The following is a 27,109-nucleotide window of genomic DNA, read 5'->3' as shown; positions in this document are numbered from 1 at the left end:
AGCTTGTTGACCAGAAAAAGTATTTCTCTGCGAAAAACCTAGAGGCTCTTTTGATGTGCCAAATTGATTTCTTTGTCTTTTCTTCAAGCACGAATATCAATTAAGCTGAGGTTATGTCCTAGCTTAAAAGCAGCGCAAGATTTATGAGAACAATCAGTTTCAGTTACAGAGAATTAATCTTAAGTGTATAATATGGGCATAGGACTGCATTACTCTCCTTTTATGTCATTTGTTTCCTGATACTGGCACTGTGGAGCAAGGGTATCTCAAGTAAATTTGGCTTCTCATTATACATCTAAATCCCATCAGCACAACTACAGACACCTGGCGAAGGGTCACATTCAGTTGAACATACTCAGCTATGTTTAGGTGACATAATGTTTCACTTGAGGCATCTCAACATCTTATAGATATTACTTGGCTCTAGGGAAAGAGCAGATGCTGGGAAGCTGAACTGGTATCATCTGCTGGAGCAGCACATTTCTTATATGGCTCCGTTACTGTTGTGCCATCCTTATTACTTCTATTATTATTTCTCTAGTGCTGAACTTAACAGACACCTTGAAAAAGGACTATATAGAAAGGGTGAATTCTATAAACACTCAGCAAAGCCATCACAGTGCCAGTGAGGTCGCAATATACATCCACATTATACAGCTGTGCTGCTAGGAGCATGGGAATCATGGCATGGAAGAGTTGAGGCTTTCACAGTTTGGGTACTGATATGAGGGAAGATAAATTCAGGATCCAGTCCTAGTTTCTATGGATTGTGTTTTACAGGGGACAGTAGCTAAGAGGAGCATTTTAGGCTGCACTTTATACAGGAGACTTTGATATGGAGTCATATTTCTTCTGGCCTCAAGACACTTGCATTTTTATTGCATTATGACCTTCCTTTCACAGGAGAAGTGGAGCATGATCTTGCCCTGACACCTTCCACCTTAGGGCACTTCTTTGGGAAGTAGGGATGGGGAAATGCATTGCCAGCATTTAAGGGGGAACTGAACACAGGTCTCACATCCCATGGGAGAGAGCTCTGACTATTAAGTTGCTGTGCAGATGGTAGATGAAGGCACAAGCACTGGAGAGAAAGCTATTGCCAGGGCATTGTGATTCTGTGATTCTGTGATTGTGTCTTCTCCTGCCTTCCATGTTTCCACATTGGTTACATTCACAAATTCCTGCATGATTTAGCTCCTCAGGGAACATGGGACAGCCTGTTTTGGACCCAAAGAGGTAGAAATAAGGGATGGTTGAGCTGAGTGGGATGGTGCCTTAAGAAGCCAGCCCATCTAGGAGTGCACACTAAATACATAAGTACATTTTCAGTGCCACCTTTTTACAGAGGGGCTCCCAGAGTGTCTAAGTGACCAGGTGAGCCTTTTTGTGAACTATAGCCTTGGAGTTAGAGATCAAATTGCATCTAATTGTGTTTTAGGACATGATTTTGCTCTGGGTCCTCAACATGTTCATGGACAGATAAAAGAAATATCATGACTTCCTCCTACATTGGCTGATGCACCATCCATCATGGGAATGTATCCTCCACCCATATAGTGTGGTCCATTTCCAGGAGAGCTACCCTGTTCTTTAATATCACATTTGACTTGGCAATAAACAAGTCTCATAAGGTCATCTATGAAAAAGAAGATGCCTTGAGTGAATAGCTTTGAAAAGCACAGTCAAAAGGAAGCATTGGAGTTCTCTGCTCTGCCTGTAGCAATGGAAACTGAGCTTGGCTGTGGCTGCAGCTGTAGAAAAGGAGGGGAAGAACCAAACAAACGCGGGCTCAGCTAGACTGGGATTCAGTCTGAGATACTAATATAGGGATTGTTTAAAAGTGCTGTACACAATGCTGGTGACAAACAAGCCCTTTCAAATGGCATCAAATGTAGCTGGGCATGGTGCCATGATCCTGTAGTAGCAATACTCATCCTCACTACCAGTGCTGATTTTGGTGCCCTTGAATATATAGCCTGCAGGTCTGCACATAGAAACTTATTATACCCAATATATTTATAACCTCTTCTCCTAAAAATTTAGTTATCTATAATCCGTCATCCATCATCCAGCTCTGATACAGATCAGATACATAACTCTGTCTTGGACTCGGGAAATTGCTAAGTTGGGAGAAAAACCTGTGAGAAAGTTTGTAGAGCAGAGACATGCAAGATAAGAATACTGAAATGACAAACAAAGGCACTTGTAGTTGAGATGTGGATAGATAGCAGCTCAAGAATTCAAGAAGAAAAACATCATCAGGAGAATATATAAAGTCCTAAAGAGAAAAACAAAGAGTTGGAAACTGGAAACTCAGTGGCACTGAGTATCTATATCATAAGGAGTCATAGAAACCAGCCGTTGCCCACCTCATTGCTTACTGCCTGTCCAGCAAAGACTTGCAAGGTGTCTCATAGGGAGGCTAGTATATTGATGTTTAGCCTTGTAGCATGTTAAGTCCCACCTATCTTTTTTCCTTATCAGCTAATAAATGACTATGTTGTACTTCAAGGTTGTGTGTATCCTGTTTATAGAGTCACAGCAAAAGGTGCCTGAACTAAGTGACCCAGAAAGGGTGTGTGTTATACTTCTTTCCAGTGTTGAAATTCAGCATGACTCATAGTGTAATATATGATTGCTTTGTTCATATTCTCCCTCCTCATCTTCATTTTTCCTCCAGTCAATGCAAATGAAACATTCCCCTTGTGTTCTAATGGCCTGGAGATTTAAGGCAGACAAAGGTGGAGAGGTAAAAGAATTCTCCCAGAACTGAATTTCCACTTGTAAACAAGTGTAAAGTAGTACATGTAGTATAACATGATGTTGACTATAAGTAGGACAAAATTCAGATGTTCAAGAGTCACAGAACAAATTATCTTTGAAGATCTGGAAGGTGAGGAGATATTTGAAATGAAACGGATACTGTTTTCCAATCTGCAATACTAGAGTATCTATTCTCTCAAAAAGAGAATTCTTTTTAAAGTTTTATACTGTGTTTTAAAGTTTTGAGATCACAGGAAGGTTTCAAAAGCATCTCAAAGAGCCAGTGAGATTCATCTTACCTAACATCACAGGCTTCCACATAAGAGCTAGTCAGTATGGGCTCCTCCTAGTAGTCAAAGGAAATAAACAGACATGGTCTTCTGTGCTAGTCCCCCAGTCTACTTTAGCAGTTAATCTAGATGTACTTCTTTCCTGCCATTGGCGACTTGTGGGGGACCTGCATTTGGTCAGATATCTTCTACCTCTGGTACCAGAAAGGAGCAATGTGAAAAAAGAAAAGGAAGGAAGAATTGGAAGGAGGAGTTACTGAGGATGCAGAAATGAAAATAAAAAGAAAGGGGAAAAAAAAAGGTAAGCAATGGTATGAAAGAAAGGAAATCTGGAAATAGAAAAAAAATCCCACCTCTGTAGCTTTTCTCAACCTTGCTGAAATTTGGAGGAAATTAGAATGATACTTCCAGAACTGAGGTGTCACCGAACAGGTGAACCACAACCTAAAAGCAATCACCTTTTTGGAATTTTGTAATGCTTGATTTCAGCAGTTCTGAAAAAAAAATATTCCTAATATATGAGAGCAATACTGCAATATTACTATTGCAATCGTGAAAATCCATTTCAGTTCCTATTTGAACCTCAGACAATCACTACAAGCCAATCACTACAGCAACATGTCTTTAAGGCTTTTCTTCCTGTCTTCTTCTTTTTTCTTCTTATAACTACTATCATTACTGTTAGTGTTTCACAAGAGTTCCTGAAGGTTTGTGAGTGTCCTGGTATTTTATGACCTTTAAGCCACCTTTCTTATACAAGTATCAGCTTTTCCTTTTCTGGTCATGTATGATGAAAACACTCCGGTGGCCTGACATGTCATCACATTACCAGCTTGCTAGCTGAAGCTCCTGGTTTCCAGCTGCATTGAGGTGAAGCCTAGTGTAGTAATTCCAGGCTGATCTGATGCAACCTCAGTGCCCATGCTCACCAATCTCCTTTCCCATAAAGGGCATTTGAGGGAATGTGGCAGCCCGCTGCTTCCAGATAGATGCAAAAGGAACAGGAATGACTAAAATGGGTCACTGTGTCCTGCCTTTGAATGTGGTGAAGGACACTGCACAAGCAATTCTCCTAGCCTGCATGTTAACATTTCGGAGCCAGCACTGGCACCCTTAGTGCCTCCTCTCTCTACTCCCTCTGAGATAAATTGACCCTATCTAAGTAAGAAGCTACTTTCCTAATCCCATTAGAATCAGCTTAGATGGCAGAGATGGTAACAAAATTAGAGCTTTTAAACAATTATGTCCTCCCCACAAATATGTGCAATCATACAAGCCTGTAGAGAAGCAAGGAAAGCTGAGCTATCTCTGATCTCATTATAGCTTTAAGCAACAAAACGCTTGATGGAGTAGGGGGATGGGATGGATTTTCCCTTGGCCTGGTCTATGGCTGAGAGAAGGTGATCAGGTGCTACTCAATCCTGAAATGGTTATAGATATATTTATTTTTAAAATTAAAATTATCTTCAATTCCTTAAATCTCTTCCAAGGCTCGATAGAGCTAACATGTATGCCTAGTCAGGTAGGGTGTCTCTAATTTTGTATTATATATGTCATGCCATAATGTTTTAATCCTCTTGCCTGAGTCTTTTTTGATGTAACAGTTTATTCTACATATTTTACATAAGCACCATTGATATATTGCATAGAGAAGGCAGAAAGTATGTCTGATCTCTTTGCTATGACAGACAATAACTGAAGTGATATGGTTATTGTACTCAGAGAGAAACATGAACTCAGAAGAAAAGCTGGACTGGATGAAACAGAGGCAGGACTGGATATGGGCTATTGCAAAACAGGTATCTAAGACAGATGATGTGGTAGTCAAAAGTTATATCATGCAACTTCTTTGTTTAAAGCACCAACTTCTTACATAGGAACTCTTCACAAATTTCTTAACATAAATCAGGAAAAAAGTTATCTTAAAAAAAATCCTATTGATTTATTCAAAGTGAAACTTAGTGCAGAAAGAACTGCTTGTATTTACAAATGTGTGCTAAATTCAGGAGTTCAAAACCCAAACCTATATATTCTGAAGATGTTGCTGTGAAAGGGTTTGATTACGTCAAACAGGCTATAAACACAAAGCCAGCATCTGGAGCTAGCTATTTTTAGTGCAGACAGATAAATGCCTGTGCCCAGCAGAAGCAAATCAAGTAGTGAACCCAAGTGCTGGACTCCTGATCTATCACAGGGCTGAATTATTAGTTTATTGCCTGGCTCTGCTCTGGATCGCTTCAGCTATGTCTCTCTAAGACAAAGCTGCTGTAGCAAAAGCTAACCTGAGCCAGCTGGAGAAGTCAGTGGCATTTAGCTTCAAGCAAGGGCTTGCTGCTTGTTTCTCCCTCAGTTGGGAGCATGTGCTGATAAATGCTTGATTTTTGGACTTTGAAACTGTACTTTCTATGTGCAAACATCACTTCTGCAGTGCATTTGCACATGCATGTACACACACACACATTAATCTTCATTGCAACTAGACAGAAACATAAGCCTATTCCTGACATGCTGCTGCTGAAACATACCCCGCAAAGATTCTGCAGTGCAGATCACTTCAGCAGTATGATTTACAGCACAGCCCCCAAAATGGTGATACAGGTAGCAGGCTGAGATGAGAGAGTAGGAGCATTTTAAGCCAACCTCATCACTGAAGACTATCATGAAACTACCTTCTTCCATCTAGAGATATTTAATTGCTCCCTGGCTTTTGGCCTCATTAAATTCCAGATAATTAATCCCCACGTAGTAGATTTTCATTCTGTCCCAAGACACTTCAACAGGTTTTCTTAGCCGTGGCCCTGAAATGATCATTTCCTGCTCTCGGTGCTGAACATGCTGTGCCAAGCAGTTTAATGCATGTCCATTAACAGCAAGCCACTTTGCTATATTAAGGAGAAAGAAAAAAAAAAGATAGAAGAAAAGTACAAGCCATGCAACATCATCACTTTCACTGTGAATCTGAGTGATCAAAGGAATGCAGATTCAACCACTTGCAGAAGAATTGCTTTTCAGGGAGCTCTATTTGCAAAATGATTGAAGAGTCACCCTGATCTTCTGAGCTGCTGCTGCTAGGTCACCATCAGGAGCCTCTCCAGCTAGTGATATCTGCTGCCCAAGAGGGAAATGACCATGCAAGTCCAATACACTTCATTTACATCCCTTTCGGCAGCATTATTCCAGACCTACTTATTTTATGGGATGTTTTGTCATCGGTTATATCATCCTAATGTACTATCTAACTCATAACTCTGAGCAGCTCACCCACTTCCCACTGCTAACGCCAGAGAAAGCCCCAAACTGGTAAAATTAAGCTTATCTGACAATCAGGTAAGTATTAATTTATAGTGATTGAAAGCAATGAATATTCCAGCACCTAGAAATGTTCATGGGGATTTCTTTTCCCTATAGATGCCTGGCAAGGATTCAGACCCTGTCCCTGGTAAAATCAAAGAGCCTAGCAGGTAGACTTGATTTCATCATTGTGTGTTTGGTACCCAAATTCAGCACCCGAATTCACACCTATTATCCACCGATTCCTGCTTCTAACACAATCAGTGAATGTAAATATTCATCCTGTCCATGTTAGGCAGCTGTGACAGGAAGTTGGACTCCGACCTGGAGCGCTCTCAGTGGTTAATTGCCGTTCCCTGGGGAGGAACCTTGCAATCTAACCACGATCCTTCAGAGATCCAAGCCTCCTGGCCTGCATCAGGAGGATGTCGCCAGCAGGTCAAGGGAGGGGAACCTGCTCCTCTGCTCAGCTCTGGGGAGGCCGCACCTGGAGTATTGGGTGCAGTTCTGGGCTCCCCAGTATAAGAGGGATGTGGAGCTTCTAGAGAGCGTCCGATGAAGTGTGACAAGGATGATTAAGGGACTGGGACATCTCTTGTATGAGGAGAGACTGAGTGAGTTGGGCCTGTTTAGCCTGGAGAAGAGAAGGCTGAGAGGGGATCTGATTAACATGTATGAGTTCATGAAGGGTGAATGTAGGGAGGATGGGGCCAAACTCTTCTCAGTGGTGGCCAGTGATAGGACAAGGGGAAATGGGTGTAAGTTGAAACACAGGCAGTTCCATCTCCAGGTGAGAAGGAACTTCTTCCCTGTGAGGGTGACAGAGCCCTGGAACAGGCTGCCCAGGGAGGCTGTGGAGTCTCCTTCTCTGGAGATCTCCCAAACCCGCCTGGATGCCGCCCTGTGCCCCGTGCTCTGGGTGTCCCTGCTGGAGCAGGGGGTTGGATCTCTAGAGGTCCCTTCCAAACTTGAACATTCTGTGATGTCTCCTCTAGACAGCACTAACAGATTGGGGTACAGGAGGCAATGCTCAGTCCAACATCTTTTTCCTCAATGAAGTCTCTTAAAATTCCCCTCTCATTAAAGGGAGCAGGACAAAACTAAGTCTGCCCTATCGGTGCCAAGACTACCTCTCAGTCCCATTCATTTACTTTTATTCTAGTTGAGATCTTAACCCCAGAAGAGACAGTTCTCTAATTTTGGTTCAAAGGTGGCAAAATCACAAGAAATGAGCATAATACATTCACAACTGTGAAAATTAAAGCAAACCTTTCCTGCAGTTTAGTTCTAAGTAAATTCCAGTACAAATTAACTTCAATCAAAACTTCCCCCATCCTCTTAAATAAACAGCATAAGACTTTTGCTGTAGATCTTCCCTCCATGATATCAGAGGCAGCATCCCATAGGCAGTGCTAGGGTCCTTGTTTCGGAGGCAAACAGAAGGCATCTGGCATGAAGTTTGTGCCTTTGCCCCTGGAGACTGAACAGCATCTCTATTTTTCCTGTGATTCAGGTAACATGCTTAATGTCATCTTGGGACAATTCAGCACACCTATGAAAGCAATCATTTTCAAGACTGTTGGGGCTGGTACTAGAGCCCTATGTCCTCACAAGGTTCTTGGCTCATGTACTTTAAGGTGAGATAGGGAATAGTGCGTGTCCTTCAACAGGTACCTTTCTGGACTGTAAATGCAACCAGCTTATGTTTACTTGGCAGTTTCTTAGCACTATGTCTCTATTTGTTATATATAACAGGTGCCTGGACTGATTATCTGTGAGAACTGCATAATTTCTGTGCCTTCAAAATCAAATGCATTTTCATCAGCCTCAAAAGACCCCTTCTTTCTGCTCATACAAGGTGTGAATTGTTAAGCTCTGAGCCCTTGAGACTTTCCCTGACTTCAGAAGAGGTTTCATCCCTTATTCCACAGAATAACTGAGAATGTCTCCTTATTGAAAAGAGGTCATGGGGACTTTCTTCTTTCCACATTACAGACGTTCCTGGAACCTCAAAAAGGCTTTGGATATTCTAACTCTGAAATGGAGGAAACAGTATTTGCAAGGAGAACTGGAGTTTCTACTGGAGGAATATTTTATGAAAACTTGGCTATTTGCCAAAGATATGCATGATATTTTCCAGACCAATGAACCATTGCCTACTTTACTGCAGCTAAAAATGAGTAAGACAATCCAGTCATGATAAACAGAAACTTCAGCATTGTCAGAACAAAAGTAGAGCATTAAAGGGACATAATATTGCCAGTTCTGTATTCCCAAGGATGAGGGAACAGAAAGTTTGTTCCCAGTGATGGCCCAGAAGGAGCAAGAGCACAGTTGCTTCAGGAGCTCAAGGTGCTGAGGGTCTGCAGGGAAAAATGCTCTCTGATGGATCTTAGTTGGGAGAAACAATTGAAGAGGTCAGGTCACTTTACCTGTTCTGCAGCACAACATTACAGAGCTGTGGTCAAAATACAGAAAATATTCTGTATTTTGAAAAATACAAGCGTAGCAAAATTATATTTTCCCACCTGGGGAATGAAAAGAAAAAGAGCAGTCTAGCAAGCTGAGGGGAGTATGCCACAGTTAGCACTGAAAAGGGAATGTGTGAAGAGCAGGGATGCTGTTGCTTGGGTAAACAGTAAGTGAAAATGTTGCTGGCTTTTAGAGGGTGATGAAGGCCCACCAGGGTGGGCTTGCAACCTGCTGGTGACTTTCACAAAGCCCCAGTGGGCAAGAAGTGCTGAAAGATTCCCTGGATCCGGCTGGTGATAGGAGCTGCAACCTCACCATCAAGAGCAGGAACTGCTGCAGATGGAGGGAAATGTGGGAGAAAGCTGCCGTGGAAGGGACAGGTTAATGTGATGAACACCCAGGGAATACAAGACTATTGCAAAGCTGTCTGAGGAAGGAGAGTCTCAGTGAATCGATACAAACCTCTATTGTTGATCAACTGTGATTGATTTCTGTGGGATTATTTCATTGCTTCTCCTCTGCAGTAAACTTACTTTGGCTTCTACAATAGATGTAGTGTTTCTATGGGGATATCAAAGTTCTGCTGGGCAGGACAGAGAGTACTTAAATTTCCAGACTTCTGTGTGGGATCTGATGCTTCTTCTACGACATTCAGGGAAAAGAAAACTTTAAACACCTCCTCCTGAAATCTCACCCTTCCTAGGTAATCAAATGTAGCCTTTTTTTTCTTCTGCAAGCAGTACAACTTCTTAAAATATTGCATTTTTCACATAAACATGTTGCATACTCCACCAATGAAAGTCATTGTATCTAACATGAGATCTTTCTAAAAGACATTAGGAAGCTCCTAAACTCCTGTGAAGGCATCTTGGCTTGGTTCTTCATCTGGCCTGATGAGATTACCATAATACCTTCTGTTAGCTTCAAAATATATGAGTTCACGCCTGCAAGGAAAAGCATTTCCCTGTGCCCTGACCAAGGCTTTCCCTGTTGTTGTGCCAGCAAAATTCCTAGTCAGTTCCCTTATTTCCTTTGCCCCTGCTGCCAGTTGTGCTGACTGTCTCCAGATGTGTGTCCTCACTCATGTCCAAAATGTCCTGTGAGGACACAGTGTTGAGGACAGGAAGATCCTCAGTCTTGCAGCTTGCACTTTGTTTAGGCCAAAGAAGACGGGAGCACAATGCCCTACGGTTCTTGGGGGTTAATGACCCCCAAGCTCGGCAGTCCCTCGGGATGGCAGTGTGACTCTCCTCTGAAGGATCAGCACTCTAATGCCCCAGGAGCACAATATCCCTGAGCAAGCTGCAAAAATGGGGGAACTATTTAGTTCATGTGGTTCCCATCTCATCTAGGAAGTCACAGCAGAATGGACCCTTGAAGAACCATGTTGCTAATAGGCCCTGGCAAATACCTATTCTCCCCTTCTCTTCCAATTAATATTTGGTAGTGTTGTTACTGAACTGAGGTTCAATGCATTTTAGGCCACACAGTAATATGTTGTTCATGGTAACGGTCTCTTTTACTTTGATCGTTATACGCCTGGAGCTTTATGAAAGTCTTTGGTACCTGCTGTCTCTACAGATGGGTTGATTTATGCCCCATTTAATGAACCCTGTTCTATTGCATATTGATTTTCCATGTGGTTAATAGTTTAACTTAAAAATGATGTGAAGGCCATAGCCATGTTAAGCCTGTATGAATAGCAAAGCACCCCACCATAATAGCACAAAAATTGTTGCTGAGCTGCAGCTAGAGCATTGTCTCTCAGTTTGAGAATCTGCTTAAGCATCATCACTAGCAAATTCTCTCAAATAATTTTTCTCAGAGGTGAGCTCATAAGTAAGCTAATTAAATACCAAATGGGTTATCGCAGATGTATTTATTGGCCATGAGAAGTTATGCATCTCTGACATTTCCCTCTGTAAATACGTTTTAAATAAGTCATTGGTAGTTAATTACCATTACTGTAAAATTAAGGCAAATAGATGTATTCTAGCTGCTATAAGGCAGCTGCTTTATGATAATTACATAACATCGGTGCTTAGATAAAAATCCTGGAAAATCCGGAGCATCACATCATAGTACAGCATTTATTGCTTCCCCAGCCATTGCTTCTGGATTAGAGAAAACGTGCAGGATATGCCTGCATTAGCAACTAGGACTGCATAAAGCAGGAAGGAGCAGGAGTCCTTTTGCTGCTCTCCAAGCTGTTTCTAGATATTTCCACTTCTGAACTGTGGTCACAATACAGTTTTGATTGAAGAATATTAAAATCTGTTTTCAGGGCTACTCAGACAATTGCCTGGAGAAGGATTTACCTCATTAGCTTTATCCATGTCTTTCCTTTTTTAGATTTTGGACTAGACTTGGGAGGAAGGCTCACCAGAAAGCCAGCTTCTGCTCCTCTCTTTGCTTTAGAGTGACATCTGCCTCTCAAGGAAAATGAGGTTTGTGCTTTTTTTGAGACTTGGGCACAACTCTCTGCTGTGTTGAAGGTTCAATTCACCTGGTCTCGCAGGTTGGCCAGCTCATGACTGGCCTCAGCCTTGCCTTGCACACGGGATGTGAAGACAATGCACAAAAAGGGATTGTTTGCGACTGTGACAGCCCCTATATTCATTTCATGTGGTGCCAGGTACGACGAAAAATGAGAATAATTTTCCGGGACAAATGAGGATGTTGCTTTTGTCCATCTACATCTCTTATTCCCTCACAAACTCCTCTGTTCTTGATTTATCCCGTCCTCAAGTAGTTCTCAGTACCCTCTTGAACCTGCTGTCAGTTAAGAACCTCCTGAAAGTCACTGAACTGATAGGCCTTTTATTTATTGTGTGAAATCAGGACGTTTTCTATGAGAGTTAAGCCCACCTGAAATTAGAACCCAGAGCTAGCCTGGGTTGTGAGTACTGCAAATTCTGCCTCCACTTTGATACTGTGAATTTAATCACGTCTTGGATTGCACAAAGCATAGCCTGATCACTGGTTAGATGGAGAATCACCCAGAAAACCCAAAGACAAGAAAATGTATTTTGTCTTCAGTGGGTGATCTCTTTCCCTATAAGTGAAGACTGGCTAATGCTCCCTCACTTTTTTATTTTACTGGGTCACCAGTGTGGTGTTGTGTGTTCTATATCATAGATTATATATGGCTAAACTTCGATGGTTTGCCTTTTCTAGAAAAAGGCACAGAGGTTGCTAAACTGGCAGATATCTTTTCAAGAAAGCATCTTCCACCTTTGTGAGGGTGGCTGAATTTTACTCTGTCTAGAAGCTGACACCAAAAGCCAACTTTGCTGTCTTCACTAGAGAAGAAGTCAAGTTGTGTTTGACCCCAAAAGTCAGATCTACCCTAACAAAACAACACCTTCTTACAAAGGAGGTTTTGGGACTGCATCATAACTCACAGCATCTATGTTAGATCATTATTTTCTGTCCTCCTCCACCTCCTCCCATGTGTCAGATGGAGAGGGCATCCTTCACTTCCCTCCTCAAGGCAGGCAGGGAGGGCCTACTGTGTAATGCTGGTGTGGCGTGATTGCTTCATTCCCTCTCAGTGGTGGCTGCATATTAGCCACAGATTAATGAGCCCTGTAAGTATTACTTAACACTCCTAAAATGCTTTATATTTCCTAAGTAGAGCATAATCATCATTATGTGATTAAGGTAAAAAATAAAAACTTCGGTTGCTACAGATAAGCTTCAAATTCCTCGTGTCTGGTCTTGCATATTTAGTTCCTGATTCTGAGCTCAGGAGAGTAGATCCCCCTCAGTCTCATGGATATCCCCAGTTTCAGCCATTCCACAGTATTTATGGCAACTGCACCCATCCTGTGGGTGGGTCCCTCGTACACATATTCCACCTACAGCAGTCAGATTAGAAAAATTTGGCCTCCATCCCAAATCACCTAACTGGTGGAGAATATTATCCCCTGCCTCACATACAGAAAGAGAAACCTGAGGCACAGATACCCTGAAAAGTACCTCAGCAAGCTGCTAAGGCTCCATGGTGCACCACAGCAGCACGTGGAGGTACTCACCAGCTTTGAATGCAGACAAACCACAACAGCTTGCAGCTTGCTCCAATGAACAAGATCCTGCCTCTTACAGGGCTTATTATTTCAGGCACAGTACCTGCCTAATGCATCTATTGAGTCCCTAGGCTCAATCTGGCTTATCTCCAGCCTCTCATGTGTCCTTGCTCTGTACTTTCTTGCACCTCATGTTCTGGGACTAGCAGGGACAAAAGAAGGACCAGTCTGTCTATGTCTGCTCATACTGATAGGTTCAAAGATTTTGTTCATATACTGAGGATAAAACTAGTACAGAGATGAGCACACCAGATCTCTGGGCTGAGCACTATCTGTCTCATCATCAGCTGTAGCCTGAGCTCAGAGCATGGAGCTCAGTCACTGTGAAGGCAGCTTGAACACTCTCCAGAGAGTTTAATTTTACCAATGAACTCATAAATGCCTGTTAACAGGATGGGTGTTGGGGAGGTCTGGTGAGCAGATTGTCCCACTCAGGTAAATATAATTACCAAGAGGTTGATTTGTTTCCTCCAATGGAAAGGAAGTGGCTGTAAAATTGGAATTAGAGTGCAGGACTACTCAGCTGCAGAGGGTGAGACTAGGATCTTGCTCATGTTTCAGCCCTCAGCAACCTGCAAACAGCAGGTAGAACAGGTCTTACTGGAGAACCTGAGCTGTAAATTCTCAGGTTCTGTGTTAGATAGGACAGAATCTGTCTACAACCAACTGCCCAATTTGCCTGGAGAAGAACTAAGACCCTTTTGCATGAAAAGCCATGCAGAAGTTTCTTCTGTGTTGTGGAAGTCAAGAAACAAAAGTTACTATTAGGACAAGAGCTGGAAGGCTGGTTTCAGCATCAATTAATTTTCCCTATGAGTGCGTAAAGAAAAGGTCTTCCCTTCCCCAACATCTGTTTCACCAGTTTGAGTTCTCTTGCTATAGGCTGTTGATTGGCTCATGGCAAATTAAAGTTACTTTAGTTAAAGCAGCAAATATCCAAAATACCCAGATGCAGCTTGGATTTATCTGTGAATTGGGATTTTTTTTCCTAATCACTGGCTTGCTATTAAAAATTCATTAAAGGCTTAAAAATTATTAAGAGATACCTCATCAGTAGTTCATGTTTCCAGTTTAGATGCAACCCTAAATTATCTCCAATTGCCTTGTGAAGCTGCTGGAGAGATTAAGCTGGCTTCAGTTCTGTTTTCTGATAATGCCTTCATGTTTTATCAACTGCCTGAAAGAAAATTCAGTCCTTAAAATCAGTTATTTACAAGCTAGTAGTTATGTTTATGCAACCTTGCATGACCTTAACATTTCTGAGTCTGTTTTTGGAGATTTTTTCGATGTCTAAAGAAATCCAGTAAAGCTGTATTATTTTTAAAGCTGTATTATTTTCCATATGACTTAGACTCCCCAGAGTCTGAGAGGCTCGTTTTAAGAAAGAACTTGCACCTAAAAGTGTGTCTCTAAGGGAGAAACTAGATGAAGTGCTTTTGAACCACTGCAATCATTTGTATCTGTTCAGGCACTTTAAATCTTGACCTGGGTGTAGTCAGTAAACACCCAGCAGACGCGGCCTGCAAGTAAATGCACCCCTATTTGTAAGGAACAGGTGTCTGCCACTTGCTGCCCTCTTTCTGTTTGCTCTCTACTGATGTTGGCATGTCCTTGTGGAAAACGTCTTTGAACCTGCTCACCTGCATGCAGATAATGGGACATCTAAGCATCTCACATATCTTCAGACAGACATGTGCACAAGCACAGGGTTCTGCTTGATGCAGCACAGTGAAAGAGCTTCTCAAGAAACATCATCAGAGCAACGACAGGGAGAAAATTCAGTGAGCTAGACAAGCATCTGACCATGTCACAACTGCTTTGCAGAACTGTGAGGAGAGAAAATGAAGTGTGAACGTCTCATCCAGGATGATGTATCTTAAAAACCTCCATAATATTTTTCAAGGAGCACTGCCTCAAGATTCCTGACAGATATCCTCAGGTCAAGCTCGATGGAGCAGTTTCAGGTGATCCTGATAGTGGCATCTGCTCTACCACTCTATTCTGTTGGCAGTTACGTCCCCATGGCCAAACAACATGCCCCTGCATTTTGACTGTCTCTTCAGTCTAATACCTAATGCAAACTCTTCTAGTAAACTCCCCAAGGAACTCAGTTGGGGGAAGCATGAGGAATGGGCATGTGACTCAGGACAATGACAGCTCACAGAGGACCAAAGAATCACATGGGATGAGCAAAATTTTAAGTTGCTGCAAAAAAAAATGCATGCCACCGACAAACTTCCATCCTACAAGACATGAACTGGCCTGAAAGGGCCAGATAAATCAGCTTTTCCTATCTTGAATGCTTCTATCTTATTCTAATTTGCCAATACCTGGACAGCACCAGTGGCCTTCATGGATAAAAGAAAAACGTGAGAAGCAAACTTCACCAAGCCTGAGAAGAGACCTAGAATCTAGTCAGGGAACAGAAATGTCTCTTCCTAAGCAGCCACTCTGCTTTGGACGTCTTTGTATAACTAATTAAAATAGCTTCAATATCAAAAAGCAGGTATGAAGCATTAGGGAAAAAGTAATGGAAAAGTAATTATGAAGTAGTTAATTGAATAAACTGAAGGGAAGTTTGTTCTGCTGGCTGCCATTCCGTAAGGAGAACCAAAGGCAATGTGGCTGAGTGGGTTGTTTGCTTCGCATTACTCATGCAGCAGTCTTTGGGAACATGTTTACCATTGTGCCACGGTGCAAAGCTGTTGTAGATAGCTGTCAAGCCGTCTCACATCTCCCCTTCAGAATTTATTTCACATATAAGCACAAATAAGAGTGCTTATCCCAAAGCACATTCGGAAATACAACTTATTCTTTTGTCATCCTTCTGTAACATTGACTCCCTTCCAATCCAGATGGGATTTATTAGATGGTAATCTCTGTAGGCTTTTGAAATACTAGATATTTGTATAAATGTGAAGACTCTGCCTGTCTCCCACATGTCTATCAGTCTTCCATCTTCATCCTCTTCAGATATTTCCCACAGTTTGCCTTAGTCATTGCTTATGTAAATGTCCAATGATTGCTCTTGAGACCCTCATACTGTGTCCCTGTTGTCTGCACACCAGGCTCTGGTTATATTTAGGATTAAAAAATCATAACTATTCAAGTTGGAAGGGACCTCTGAGCACTATGTGGTCCAATCCCCTGCTCAGAGAAGGGTTAGCTGCAAAGTTAGGTCAAGCTGCACAGAATCTTGTTCAGTCAAGTTTTGAGTAATCTTTGATGGTGATACTACCTCCTCTTTGGGCATTTTGTGCAAATGACTCACTACTCCCATGGAAATCATATTTTGCTCATATTTAGTCAAAATATCCCTTGCTTCACCCTAAGTCTGCTCCTTCTTGGACTTTCAGTGTTTATACCTGGGAACAGTCTGGATCTGTGTTCTATACCATCCCATTAGTTAGCTGTAAAACCCTTGTATTCCATTTTTTTTTTCTTGAGCAGAGGCTCCTTGTAGTAGAAAGAAATTAAATTAAAAGTAGAAAGAAATTAAAACCTCAGTTTGCAATTGTGTTGCAGTACTTGTTTTTTTCTGTATCTGAGGTTCACCTCAAAGCTTGCTTTTAGCGAATGGAAAATAGGCTGTCTTATCTAAACCTATGAAAAATAATAATGAATATATTCAGTGGTATAGGATTCAAATTTTCTTGGTTAAGGAGATACTGCTCTCCTGATTAGGTTTACTTCTGAACAAGTCAAAGGAACTACAGGATATTTATGGAGATAATTTTGCTCTGCTTCAGCCATGTAAAAATGAGGTATCTGTACCAAGCCAGTCTTCTGGTCTTCCTTGACAGTCAGTGATGAGGAAAGGTCCCTTTGAAGGTGAAGCATCACTCCAGCCTTCGGTTCCACAAGTGGTTGTATCTCGGTCAGGGATGTTCTCAAAGGAGTTCTCAAGCAGCACCAAGAGAGAACACACAGTATGGCCCCACAGGCAAAACCTGGTCCTCACTGATCTGTTGTATCTCTCTTTTTTGTACCATAGGGCTCCAACAGGTGAGATAACAGGTCCCTGCAAGAGCATCTTCATCTGAGCAGATGACGCAGGGCAGTGTCAAGAAGGTGCTTCTGCCATGCTGCACTTCCCTGCAGAGGAAGGTATCTTGAACACCCTTTTCTCTCTTCCAGTGAAGCAGATGAGTTTGTTGGACTCCTGCAGGTTTTTCATGAGGTCTTTACTTGGATTTAGCTTGAGTGCCTTTACAGTGAATATATGAGAATAAGGCTCTGATGCTGCAAAACATACGTATTTGTGAATCCGTACACCTGCAGAGTTCACGGTCCTACTCTGTTACCTAGCTCAGCACACACATAATACAGCGCCAGCTGGTAGGACTACCACAGCCATCCTGCCGTTTCCATTTCAAACTCCATTTCCATAAAAAACTGAAGGTGACCTCAACCTTCCCCCATGCCCCAGCTGCCAGACACAATTCCTTTGTGGTAGTGATTTACTCCATTTTCACACTTATTACTTTGCTTATTTTCCACATGGTAGTCCCTAATAGTGGAAGAACATTTTTGTCCTCTGTTGATGTGTTGTTCTGCACCACAGCAGCCGCCTCTCTGCTTGTCTGCAGCCTTTGTTTTCCACGCAAGGGGAGGTTACTGATTTCATCTTTTTTTTTGTCTCATTTGTGCTCCATTTCTCTGTTTTCTTTCCATTTCATCTGACACTTCATGCGAGAGAGAGTGTGATCTTGTTTCCAAGACAGTCATGGGAACCTGTGTCTCTGTTTCACATTTCCTGGGGGGTGATGGGCAATCCTCCAACCACTTTCTGGCTCAATACCTTCAAGTGTAAAGTATCAGTAACACCTCTAAAACTGTGCAAATGACTTGTTAGTAGGGAGACCAAACTGGAAGGAAAAAGAAATTCATTTTAGGTCAGTTTAGAATTAATCATCTTAGAAGAAAAGAATAGAACCTAAACACCTAATTTGGTGTGAAAACAATGGATTAATTCACTTGCAGAATTGTTTCAAATATTTTTCTACTTTAAAAAAACTACACCAAAATAAGCATCCAAGGTATTTGGAGGTGCCTGGCACTCTCCCCCAGTGCCGTTCTCTTGCTCTTGCTGAGACTAAAGGGAAAAGCTAAAGATAAATCCATTAATGTTATATAAGGTGCTTGGAAATGCTTCTAAATAAATAAAACAGCTTCAATTTGTACACGGTCTATCTGTTAGGCTTAGTTTGCCTACAGTGCCATGATGCTCTTCCCACCCTAAAGGAGACCAGGTGGTGACCAGCAGCAGACCACCCAGAGCTGTTCTCAGGAGGTCCAGCCCTGTGCTCGAAAGTCCTCGGGGGCAAACTGTTCATGTGAGGTCCTGAAAAGCAGCTGCAGCTGCTGCTCTGACAGCAGCTGGCTCCTAGTGCATGGGAAGCAGAAGGGATTTGTGCCCACCTTCATGGTGTGCAGTCCAGACTGCTGGCTTGACACTAAAGAAGAGGGAAAGCCTTCTCTTTTCCCCGTCCTGGTGAATAAATTGCCATCGTGGCTTGTAGCGCTGGGTGGACAACAGGCAGTGGTTGCACGTTCAGCTAGACCTGACTCTTTAAGTCCTATTCACCAGGTTATATCGTGATAATGTTTTCCAGGCCAGTAAAGAACTTGGCTTCCTTCCCATCTGCATCAATGAATGGTGACAACAAAATATCCCTGCTTTTTGTAACTCTCATAGTCGGCAATTGCTTTATAATGGGACTTCATACATTGTTAGGTAAAGTGATGGCACTGAGCAATTTGAGAACTGAATGACTGTGATTTCTTTTGAAGGATCCTAAAGGCAAATAAGAGACCCGAAGTTGCAGTGAAATTAGCGATGTTTTCCTTTGGTGGGAGTGAGAAAGGCCAAAATCAGGTTAGTGGCAGGCAGACAAGGAGAATCTTTTGCTTTAAGAATTTTTTATGTCTAGGAACAAGTACAGTGAGAGGCAACAATAGCAGAGGAGCAAAGATACTTAACAAAAACAGACAAGCTGGGAAAGGAAAGGAAAAATAAAGCAGTCTGATAAAGTATTTAATGTCTCAACATTCAAGCTTTTCCTTTCCAAATAAAGTGCACATGGCAATAGACAGGGAAGTTGTTCCCGTTTTCAGAAGGATCCAGATGAAGAGCTCGGACCCAGGCACTCCCCATCTCCACCAAAAGCTGGTATTAGATCCAGATCAACTGAATTTAGATGTCCAGCTTTGCTTGATTTATGGACTCCATTCTAAAAATCATATCAAAAGGGCAACTGTCATATTACCTAAACTTCTTTCAGCTTTCCAAAGGGATTTGCTCCATTCCAGCTAGATTCCGTACTTGGCCAAGAGACACCAACTGCCCATTGGGTAGGGAAGGAGTTAGGGTGCTAGTGGCCATCTGAAAGATCCTTAGAACCAAGCAGGAAAGGTATCATTAATTTGGGCTTTCTGCAGCATAGGAAGGATGGAGTTGGCAGCTCCATTTCTGCATGACAAACAAAGCCTTCTCCAGTGCTACTTTTTCCCAAAATGGTACATTCATGTAGAAGCTTTTGGAGAGAAAGAGTGGGCATTTTCCAGCACCTCCAATGCCCCCCTCAACCTTTTGTCGAAAAGCCCCTGTCCACTTCCAAGTGCAGATGCTTCTTGCCTCGTCCGAAGAGTGGGTCTTATCCCCAACGTGGGGTAAAGAGCACCACAACAGCAGCTCCTTTACTCTTGGAATCTGCCCTGCTTCCTTTAAATTCCCTGATTTCCATGTTCCTCTGGTAACTTCAGCATGTCAGATTTCACCTGAGAAGTTTCTATGTGCCCCCAACTATGGAGAAAAAGGGAGTGTGAAGCTTTTGATACTAGAAGAGAATTTCACTAAATAAACTTAAAACATTATATCTGTAAGTTGCAATTGTAAAACAAATTTCATGATGCTTGGGAACCTGACACAGGCTTTTTTGCAATGTCTGGGGCTTGCAATGTCATATTCAATGCACGGCTTCTCTACTGAGGCAACCAACAAAGTGTGCTAATTAATGCCAACGAGGGAGATTTCTGGGGGTGACTTACCTCTGCTGGAAACCGCACTGAGAGCTCACGACTCATTTCACATAATCAAGGCTTTTATTAAAACATCTCTCTTTCCCCTGCACCCCGAGTGCTAGCAGTAGCCATTATTTTGGGGCAGCGTTTCTCCCAAGGGATATTTGGGCCATTATACATAACTCAAAGCACTACCCTGAGAAATTCTTGATATATCGAGCTGTGGCAGAGCAGGTGGACTAGACAGCAATATGTGGCTGTACCTGATAGCTGCTCCCAACCCCTGCTGTCAAGCACTCTGTTCAGGGGAGAGACATTTCTCTAATATTATAATAACAGTGCTGTCTCACATTGATAACATCTGACTCAAAACGTCCTGAAATCAGGTTGGGTTTATTATGAAAATTCATATTAGCCACACACCACTCGAAATCACATGTGTCATCCCTAGGTAGGATTGAACTTGAAATCTAGCCACTCCATCCCATCCCCAGAGCCACATCATGACAGGCAATGTCAGCTAACAATGATAATTAATTTTCCAAGGAAGCATCTGCCAAAACTCCTTCCACTTTGGCTGTGGGGTTAGGGCAACTTGGGCACCCCAAACTGCAGGAAACTGAGGGTGCCTCTGTGGCAACGGTGGTGAAGGATGGTTAAGGGTTGTCCCTCTCTTCCCTTACCCCAAATAGCTAAATAAATCTCTTGGGGGTATAATGCAGCATGGCTCTTTAATCCCCACACTGAGGTCTGTCGGGGATAAAGTGGATTACAGGGTTGTTGGGCTGGCCGCTGCGCCCAGAGCCAAACTCTTACAACAGGATTCAAATCCCTGCCCTAACTCAGAACACATTTGCTTGTTGCTTTAAAAAATAGCTTTAAACCAGATTGTGCTGATAAACCAAGCTGTGGCTCTTTCTGAATGTATGACTGAACTCTTTATGCTCTCCTTTAAATATGGTTCTTTTCATAATTTAATGAGTTCTTTTAAGAGGTACAGAGAACGAGGAAGGGTGTTTTTATAATAAAGTCACATTTCCCTCCCACATTCAGAAGAGTTAAGGTTGCATGCACAATGCTAGTAACTCCTCGAATAAAGACAGTATTTTTTATGTAGCCATACACAATACCTAGGAAAATGTCAGGGCCTGGCTAGGGTCTGATTACACTGCAGTAACATATTGTGTTAGGCTGTGGAGCAAGGAAAGAGGCCGAAAGAGGAAAAAGGAAGAAAAAAAGAAGATCAGAAGTTGGCAGAGAAGGCTAAAGGACTTAGTCCATTCTGCCAATCAAAAGACTAAGGAGAGATAAATTTATTGCCTATAATGTATCAGAGGAGTTAATATTCCTTCTAAATACTCTCCTGGCAAGTAGCCGAGTGGTGAAAGAGAAGTTTAAGAGCAGGCAGGAAATTAGATGGAGGAAGGAAGGAAGGAAGGAAGGAAGGAAGGAAGGAAGGAAGGAAGGAAGGAAGGAAGGAAGGAAGGAAGGAAGGAAGGAAGGAAGGNNGAAGGAAGGAAGGAAGGAAGGAAGGAAGGAAGGAAGGAAGGAAGGAAGGAAGGAAGGAAGGAAGGAAAAGTAATGAGCATCTACCTCTCATTACTATGGCTCAGAGAGGAGCAGTCCCTGAACTTGGGAGATCATGTTGCCTTTCCAAGGAGAGGCTTTAGGGTTCCTGCATGCTTGAAGGAAGCCCAGGTTACCAGGAAATGCATATAATATGATTGAGAATGAAGGAGACCTACAGAAGTGCAGGAAATACATGTGTTTCTCTGCTCAGCAAGTGTGTTTTGATTACAGCTCAGCATCAGCTCTCAGAACACCATGAGTACCCTGGAGGAAGTTTGGGAAAGGAAAACGGGCTAAAAGCCAGAGGAAGGACCAAGAGGCAGGACCAAGAGGCTCCAGAACGAAACCCAGCCTGCTCTGCGCCCATGCCAAGTGTCAGATCCAGTGGGATCCCTGCAAAATTATCTCTCCCTGCTCAGAGCCCCCTTGTCAGCCTGTTACATCAAGGGAAAGTAGCAGCAGATCAACAGAGGTATCCGAACTGATGTCCTCAGAGTTTTCTCTCTTAAAATACACCGGAGAGCTCAAAAGCCTTTTTGGTTCATGGACCTTGCTGTGTGAAGAAAGGCATATGTTTCTTACCAAGGGGCTATCTCCCATGCTAACTTCTGGGCTCTTCCTAAAGGAAGAGGCAGGTTAAGGCTCTTGGTCACAGGATCAAGCGGACATCTCAGTGCCAGCATGGCAAGGTGGGCTTTCAATCCCTCCTTTAATCTGCCCAAGGCTTGATTTGGCTTCACGATGGGGAAGGCAGGCCCGAGCACAACATTTCTCCGGAGGGTACTAGAGTTCCTGGTGAATGTCACCCGGTGAATATTCCCTGTCATGACAGAGCGCTGATTCACACTCGTGACCAGGAACCCCAGGTCCCCAGGGAGAGCTGGGCCTACCGAGCCACTGCACACTCCCTCTGATGGACAGGGGCAAGAATAGACGTCTTGGTACAATTTGACTTTAACTGAGTTTTGCGCATTGGCACTGATTGAAGACCTGACCTGTGTGGAGGATGTCAACACACATAAGCACACACACAAAAACATGATATCTGTCATTTATTGTTGTTCTAGTCAGCCAGGAACCTGTTCATTTGGTTGCTGTATGGATATATAATAAAATAATCCCTTTGCAGAGGCTTACAGTTTTGTGTAAGTACAAATATCCAAGCCTTGGAGGGAAGGGAGAGAAATGACATTGCTCCTAGCCCTTGTTTTCCTAGCAGGCTTGTATTCATCGACCACATACCTTAATACAGTTTTCACTTCGCTTGTCAATTGTGAAGATAGATTTGGGGGCTGTCAACAAAATGTTATAGTTGAAATGACCCAGCTAGAAATAATAGACTGTGAAACATCAAAGTAGTCATAATACTGTAAACCACCACGGAGGAATGCATTCAGACTTCTCCTTTCTCATGGCTCCTCACATTTTGTTCAGTGCAACAGGACAATCTGGGGATGACTCCTCTGCCCCCACTTTAGATGCCTCCATGCCAGACCAGCACATCTGCAACCTCCTCCCTGTGTGATCTTCGGGAGAAACAAGCACCACAGGAAGCAGCCTCACCTGCCTTGTCTCAGACACCAATTTTAGGACGAGACGCTCTGTCTGCTAGAGGAATTTAACTGTCTATTGCCCAAGAAGAGAAAGCAGGATGACTAGTTCAGGCTTTAGTGTCTTACTTGGAGACATCTAGACTTGGCCATAGGCTCCTACCATGCTCTGGCACTGAGTCATATCTCATTTTCCCTTGACTTTCTTTTTCAGACTAGTTTTTTATGCACTTTGACAACTGCCTGGTGCCACAACAGGATCCCATGGCATGCACCTGGCTTCCCACTAAAACCCTACCACGTGAGGGAGAACATTCCCTAGGACACTTCACGTACATGGAGGACACTTTCCCAGAAGCTTCCATTTGTCTCCAAGAGAGTTTTGCCCCTAAAACCTGGTCTCAAGAGCAGCAAAGTCTGCTCTGACATTGCTCTTCCATCTCCTGGGCTTTGGATCTGAACAGTGCAGGGTTCGGCCACAGGGGATTTGCCCTGAGACTGCAATGCCCTATATATTAGGCAGAGAGGCACTGAAGCATCAGTTTATTTCAGTACATCTGTAGATAAAAATCCTGCGGCTCACAGTGCAGAGAATCTGCAACTTGAGAGGAATTGAACTGATTAAAATCAGGTGTAACAGCAAATACCAGGAGAGCAGTGAGTGGCTTTCCTTTCTCTGCTTGTGGAGCTTCATCAGGCAGTGACACTAGCACTGAAATTGTAATGATTTAATGACTTATGATAACCATTTTCTGCCCTTTTTTTTTTTAATAACTGAAATGATAGATGAAGAGAGCTGGAGAGACAATCGCATAAAAGGGGTCAAGTACAGAAGCATTCATTTAAAAAAAAATCTCTTTATGCACTTAAGAATGTGGCTATTTCTTCCAGCAAAGTGCTTATCCATTTGTTTGGCCAGATCCCTTAAGGTAATAATAGGGCTGTGGGTTTTTTAAATAGCCCGTGTTGGTGGCAGCAGAGGAGTGAGTGCTGACATGGGAAGGGAGCAGCATCCAAGCGCCTGCCCTGGCTCCTCCGCACTGGGAGAAGGATCGGAGGGAAACCCGCTCGAAGCCCCTGTTAAAAATGAGCTCTCCCCACTAGCACTGCCTGAGACTGGAGATTTAAGGATACCTGCCCTTTTGGGGAGTGTTGCTTTTTGGATCCGAAAGTGGAGGAGATGAGTTGCTGTTTGCATGCTCCAAAGAGGGACCTACCCCAGCAGAGGACTTCCCTGCAGCTTGGGGAAGATGCCCCTCACATCCCCTTCAAATTCCTCATGGAGACTTCAGCAGAGCCAACAAATAAGTTGTCCTGAGATAAATTCATTTCTGAGTTTGTGTAAGGGCGGTAGAGCAGCACTGCAAGCACTGCCAGCACCACAAGCTTTCCTTCATTGAAGTTGGTCACTCATCACCGTGATAAAGTAATTAAAGTGTCCCAGTTGCTTTCCTCCTCTGCTGGTCCTTCTCTATATGGTTAAAAAAAAATAGGGCTTTGGCATAGATGGAGCTGTTGCCACTTTGCCAGTGAAAATCTTGAAATGTGCAAATAAGAGAAATGTTTTATGAGGTCTATAAATAGTTTTGCATTAAGGCAAATGTATTCTCCTGCCTGAAATAGCTTCACCTTGCAAATGGCTAAGGACACATCCAACACCAGAGGAGCACCTTCAGACACGGTTCAAAAGGCAGAAATAGCCCTTTCCACCCAAAAGCAGACACAATACACAGCCACAAGCCCCTGCTGCCCCCCCACTGCTGCCCCCCTCCTCCTCCATCCCGGCTGCTTCCCTGTCAGACCTGGGTGCTGGGCTGTTATCCTTGCACAAAAAGCACCATTTATTCAGCAAACTAACTTTTCCAGTCATTTTTTTTTTTCCAAAAAAAAACCACCACTTGGGTGCAACCTGGCTTTTGTTACTCAAAAGCAAGGAAACTTTGCTGATTCAGGGGCAGGGCATGGGGGACGGGCAATGTCATCCCAAGATTGCGTTTGGCAGCCGCTCGCTGTCCCTCCGCTCCGGAGTGAGCCCTGCAAGGAGCCCCCTCCTTGCCGGGGCTGCAACGTGTTAACAACCCTCTCCCTTCCCTGCTCCAGCACGGCTTCCTTCCCGCAGAGAAACACCAGGGAGGGCAGGGAAAAGAGACCCAGGAGGGACAAAAAATTCGCAACTCACCTTCAGGCTGTGTGTTGGGTTGACGACACAGACGAGCTGCCCGGCAGCGGAGAAAACCCTCTTTGCCTTGTAGTGCTGGAACCGCAGGTGGATGAGATCTAACACAGCCCCAAAGCACTGGGTGAAGAAAAGCATCCCAACTTTTGTGGCTGTGGCTGCTGGCGGCGGGCGGGCGGGCGACGCAGCCCCGTGGCGCTGGAGCCCCGCGGAGGGAGTGCGGCCGGCGAGGACGACGCTCCGGCACGGCTTAGCGCGCCGTCCTATCCATCATCAAAATAAGACGGGAAGAGGCTTGCAGCAGCGGGGCGGCCAATGGAAAGGACAGGAATGTTATCCTTGAGGTCCGGAGACAGCCAATAACGAATGCCTCCCCTCCAGAAACTCCCTGATGAATTGAGCCTGGCGGAGAATGTATTATTGAACATTACCATACATCAGCACGTTGCATTTATCTTGTGATTACAGCCAGTGCTACGCGAGGCAGCGGAGATATGCAGGTGGAATTGATTGCTTAATGTCTCCATTTATTAATTGACTTAATTTAACAAAAGGGCTCTCTAAGAGGGGGCCTAAATGCAGAGCACAGAAGGGAAACCGACCGGTGAAACTGTTGGAAAGTAGCAAAATAGATCAAATGGGCTGCGTTGCACAGAGGAAAGCAGCCCCACAGAAAAATCAGATATGCAAAAAGAGTTTAGTTTCTTCCTGGGGTTAAGCAGAAGCAGATCTCCCTCTATAAATAGATTCACATCTGTGTATTTTGTGGGCTTCAATTTTATTTATTTTTAGTTTTTTTTTTTAAACACCCTGATGGTTTCAAAATTTCACATTCAGCTGCTTTGCATGGGAGTTGGTCCCAGGACACTAATAACATCCCCCTGATAAAAACAGTGGAGGTCTCGGGTCTGATGCAACTTGGGATAACTCCATTTAAAGCCAGCAGCGTTCTCCTGATTTACACTCGCTGATGGATCAGGTCCGTTGGACACAAAATAGTAATTACTGGATGCAGGAAATATGAGAGCACAAAAAGGCACAGAGCATGCTTCTAAAAATAATGAAATACATGATGCATGAGAGCACACACACAGAGAAACTTGCACGGAGGGGGAAGTGTCGTCTAAATCAACAGAATAATTAAGCATGCAGAAGGCTTTTGCTTGTCATTCACGCGCACATTGGTGGGCAGGAAATTACTAATTAACCATTAGATAGTCCTAGACATTACAAAAAATTAAAGGAATTAGGAAAGTGCAAGGAAAACAACACACTTCTGCATGTTACTGCTGGTGTGCATCTGCACTGGTGGGCTGGGATCCGCTCCAGGCCGCTGGGTCTCATTAAACTTGAGGCCCCATAGCCAGATTTTCTGGGAGGTGGCGGTGTGGGAGCGGCCGTGGGGATCAGAAATCACATCCATTTTGTGGGGCAATCCTCTGTGATGTGTTGTTCTGCTTGTTAATAAATCAAAGAGGGCTAATTTAATTAGCTCTCTGCCAGAACTTCCTATCAGGGCGCTATTTAGGTTTGCTAGCTAAGTATTCAGATGGCTTATTTAGTCCCATGTAATCCTTTCTCCCTTCAAAGCAAAACAGATAAAAGTAGCTTCTCTTTCTTCTTTGGCTCCTTTTTAAATGTGAAGGGGATCAGGATTCTGCTCAGGATAGAGGTGCCCACATACAAAGCAAGCTTCAATCTGTGACCGAATTGCCACAACTGCTGGTTCTTAAATCAATACTGCAATACGGACCCTGCCAGACTGCAGAGAATCTTTGTATGGGAAAAAAAATGAAAAAAGGCTGGAGTAGATAAATAAGTGGAATATTGAGAATGTTGGAGCAGCTGACGACACTCTCCCCCCAAAACAAACAGACAAACAAAAAA

At 43.3% G+C, this 27,109-nt stretch overlaps 1 protein-coding gene across 1 annotated transcript in view; it reads right to left on the bottom strand.

Moving 5' to 3' along the window:
• Window positions 1-25,656, bottom strand: part of SIAH3 (siah E3 ubiquitin protein ligase family member 3) — a 44,784-nt gene extending 19,128 nt beyond the window's left edge. Inside the window, 2 exon segments of the mRNA XM_026042870.1 lie at window positions 25,226-25,395; window positions 25,398-25,656. Of these exon segments, the coding sequence (XP_025898655.1) occupies window positions 25,226-25,395; window positions 25,398-25,656 (429 nt within the window).
• Window positions 25,657-27,109: the final 1,453 nt, after the last annotated feature.

The sequence above is a fragment of the Nothoprocta perdicaria genome, unplaced genomic scaffold, assembly GCF_003342845.1.
Source record: "Nothoprocta perdicaria isolate Ctin4 unplaced genomic scaffold, notPer1 scaffold_316, whole genome shotgun sequence".
Classification (NCBI taxonomy): Eukaryota; Metazoa; Chordata; class Aves; order Tinamiformes; family Tinamidae; genus Nothoprocta; species Nothoprocta perdicaria.
This window is presented reverse-complemented; position numbering and strand designations above follow the sequence as displayed.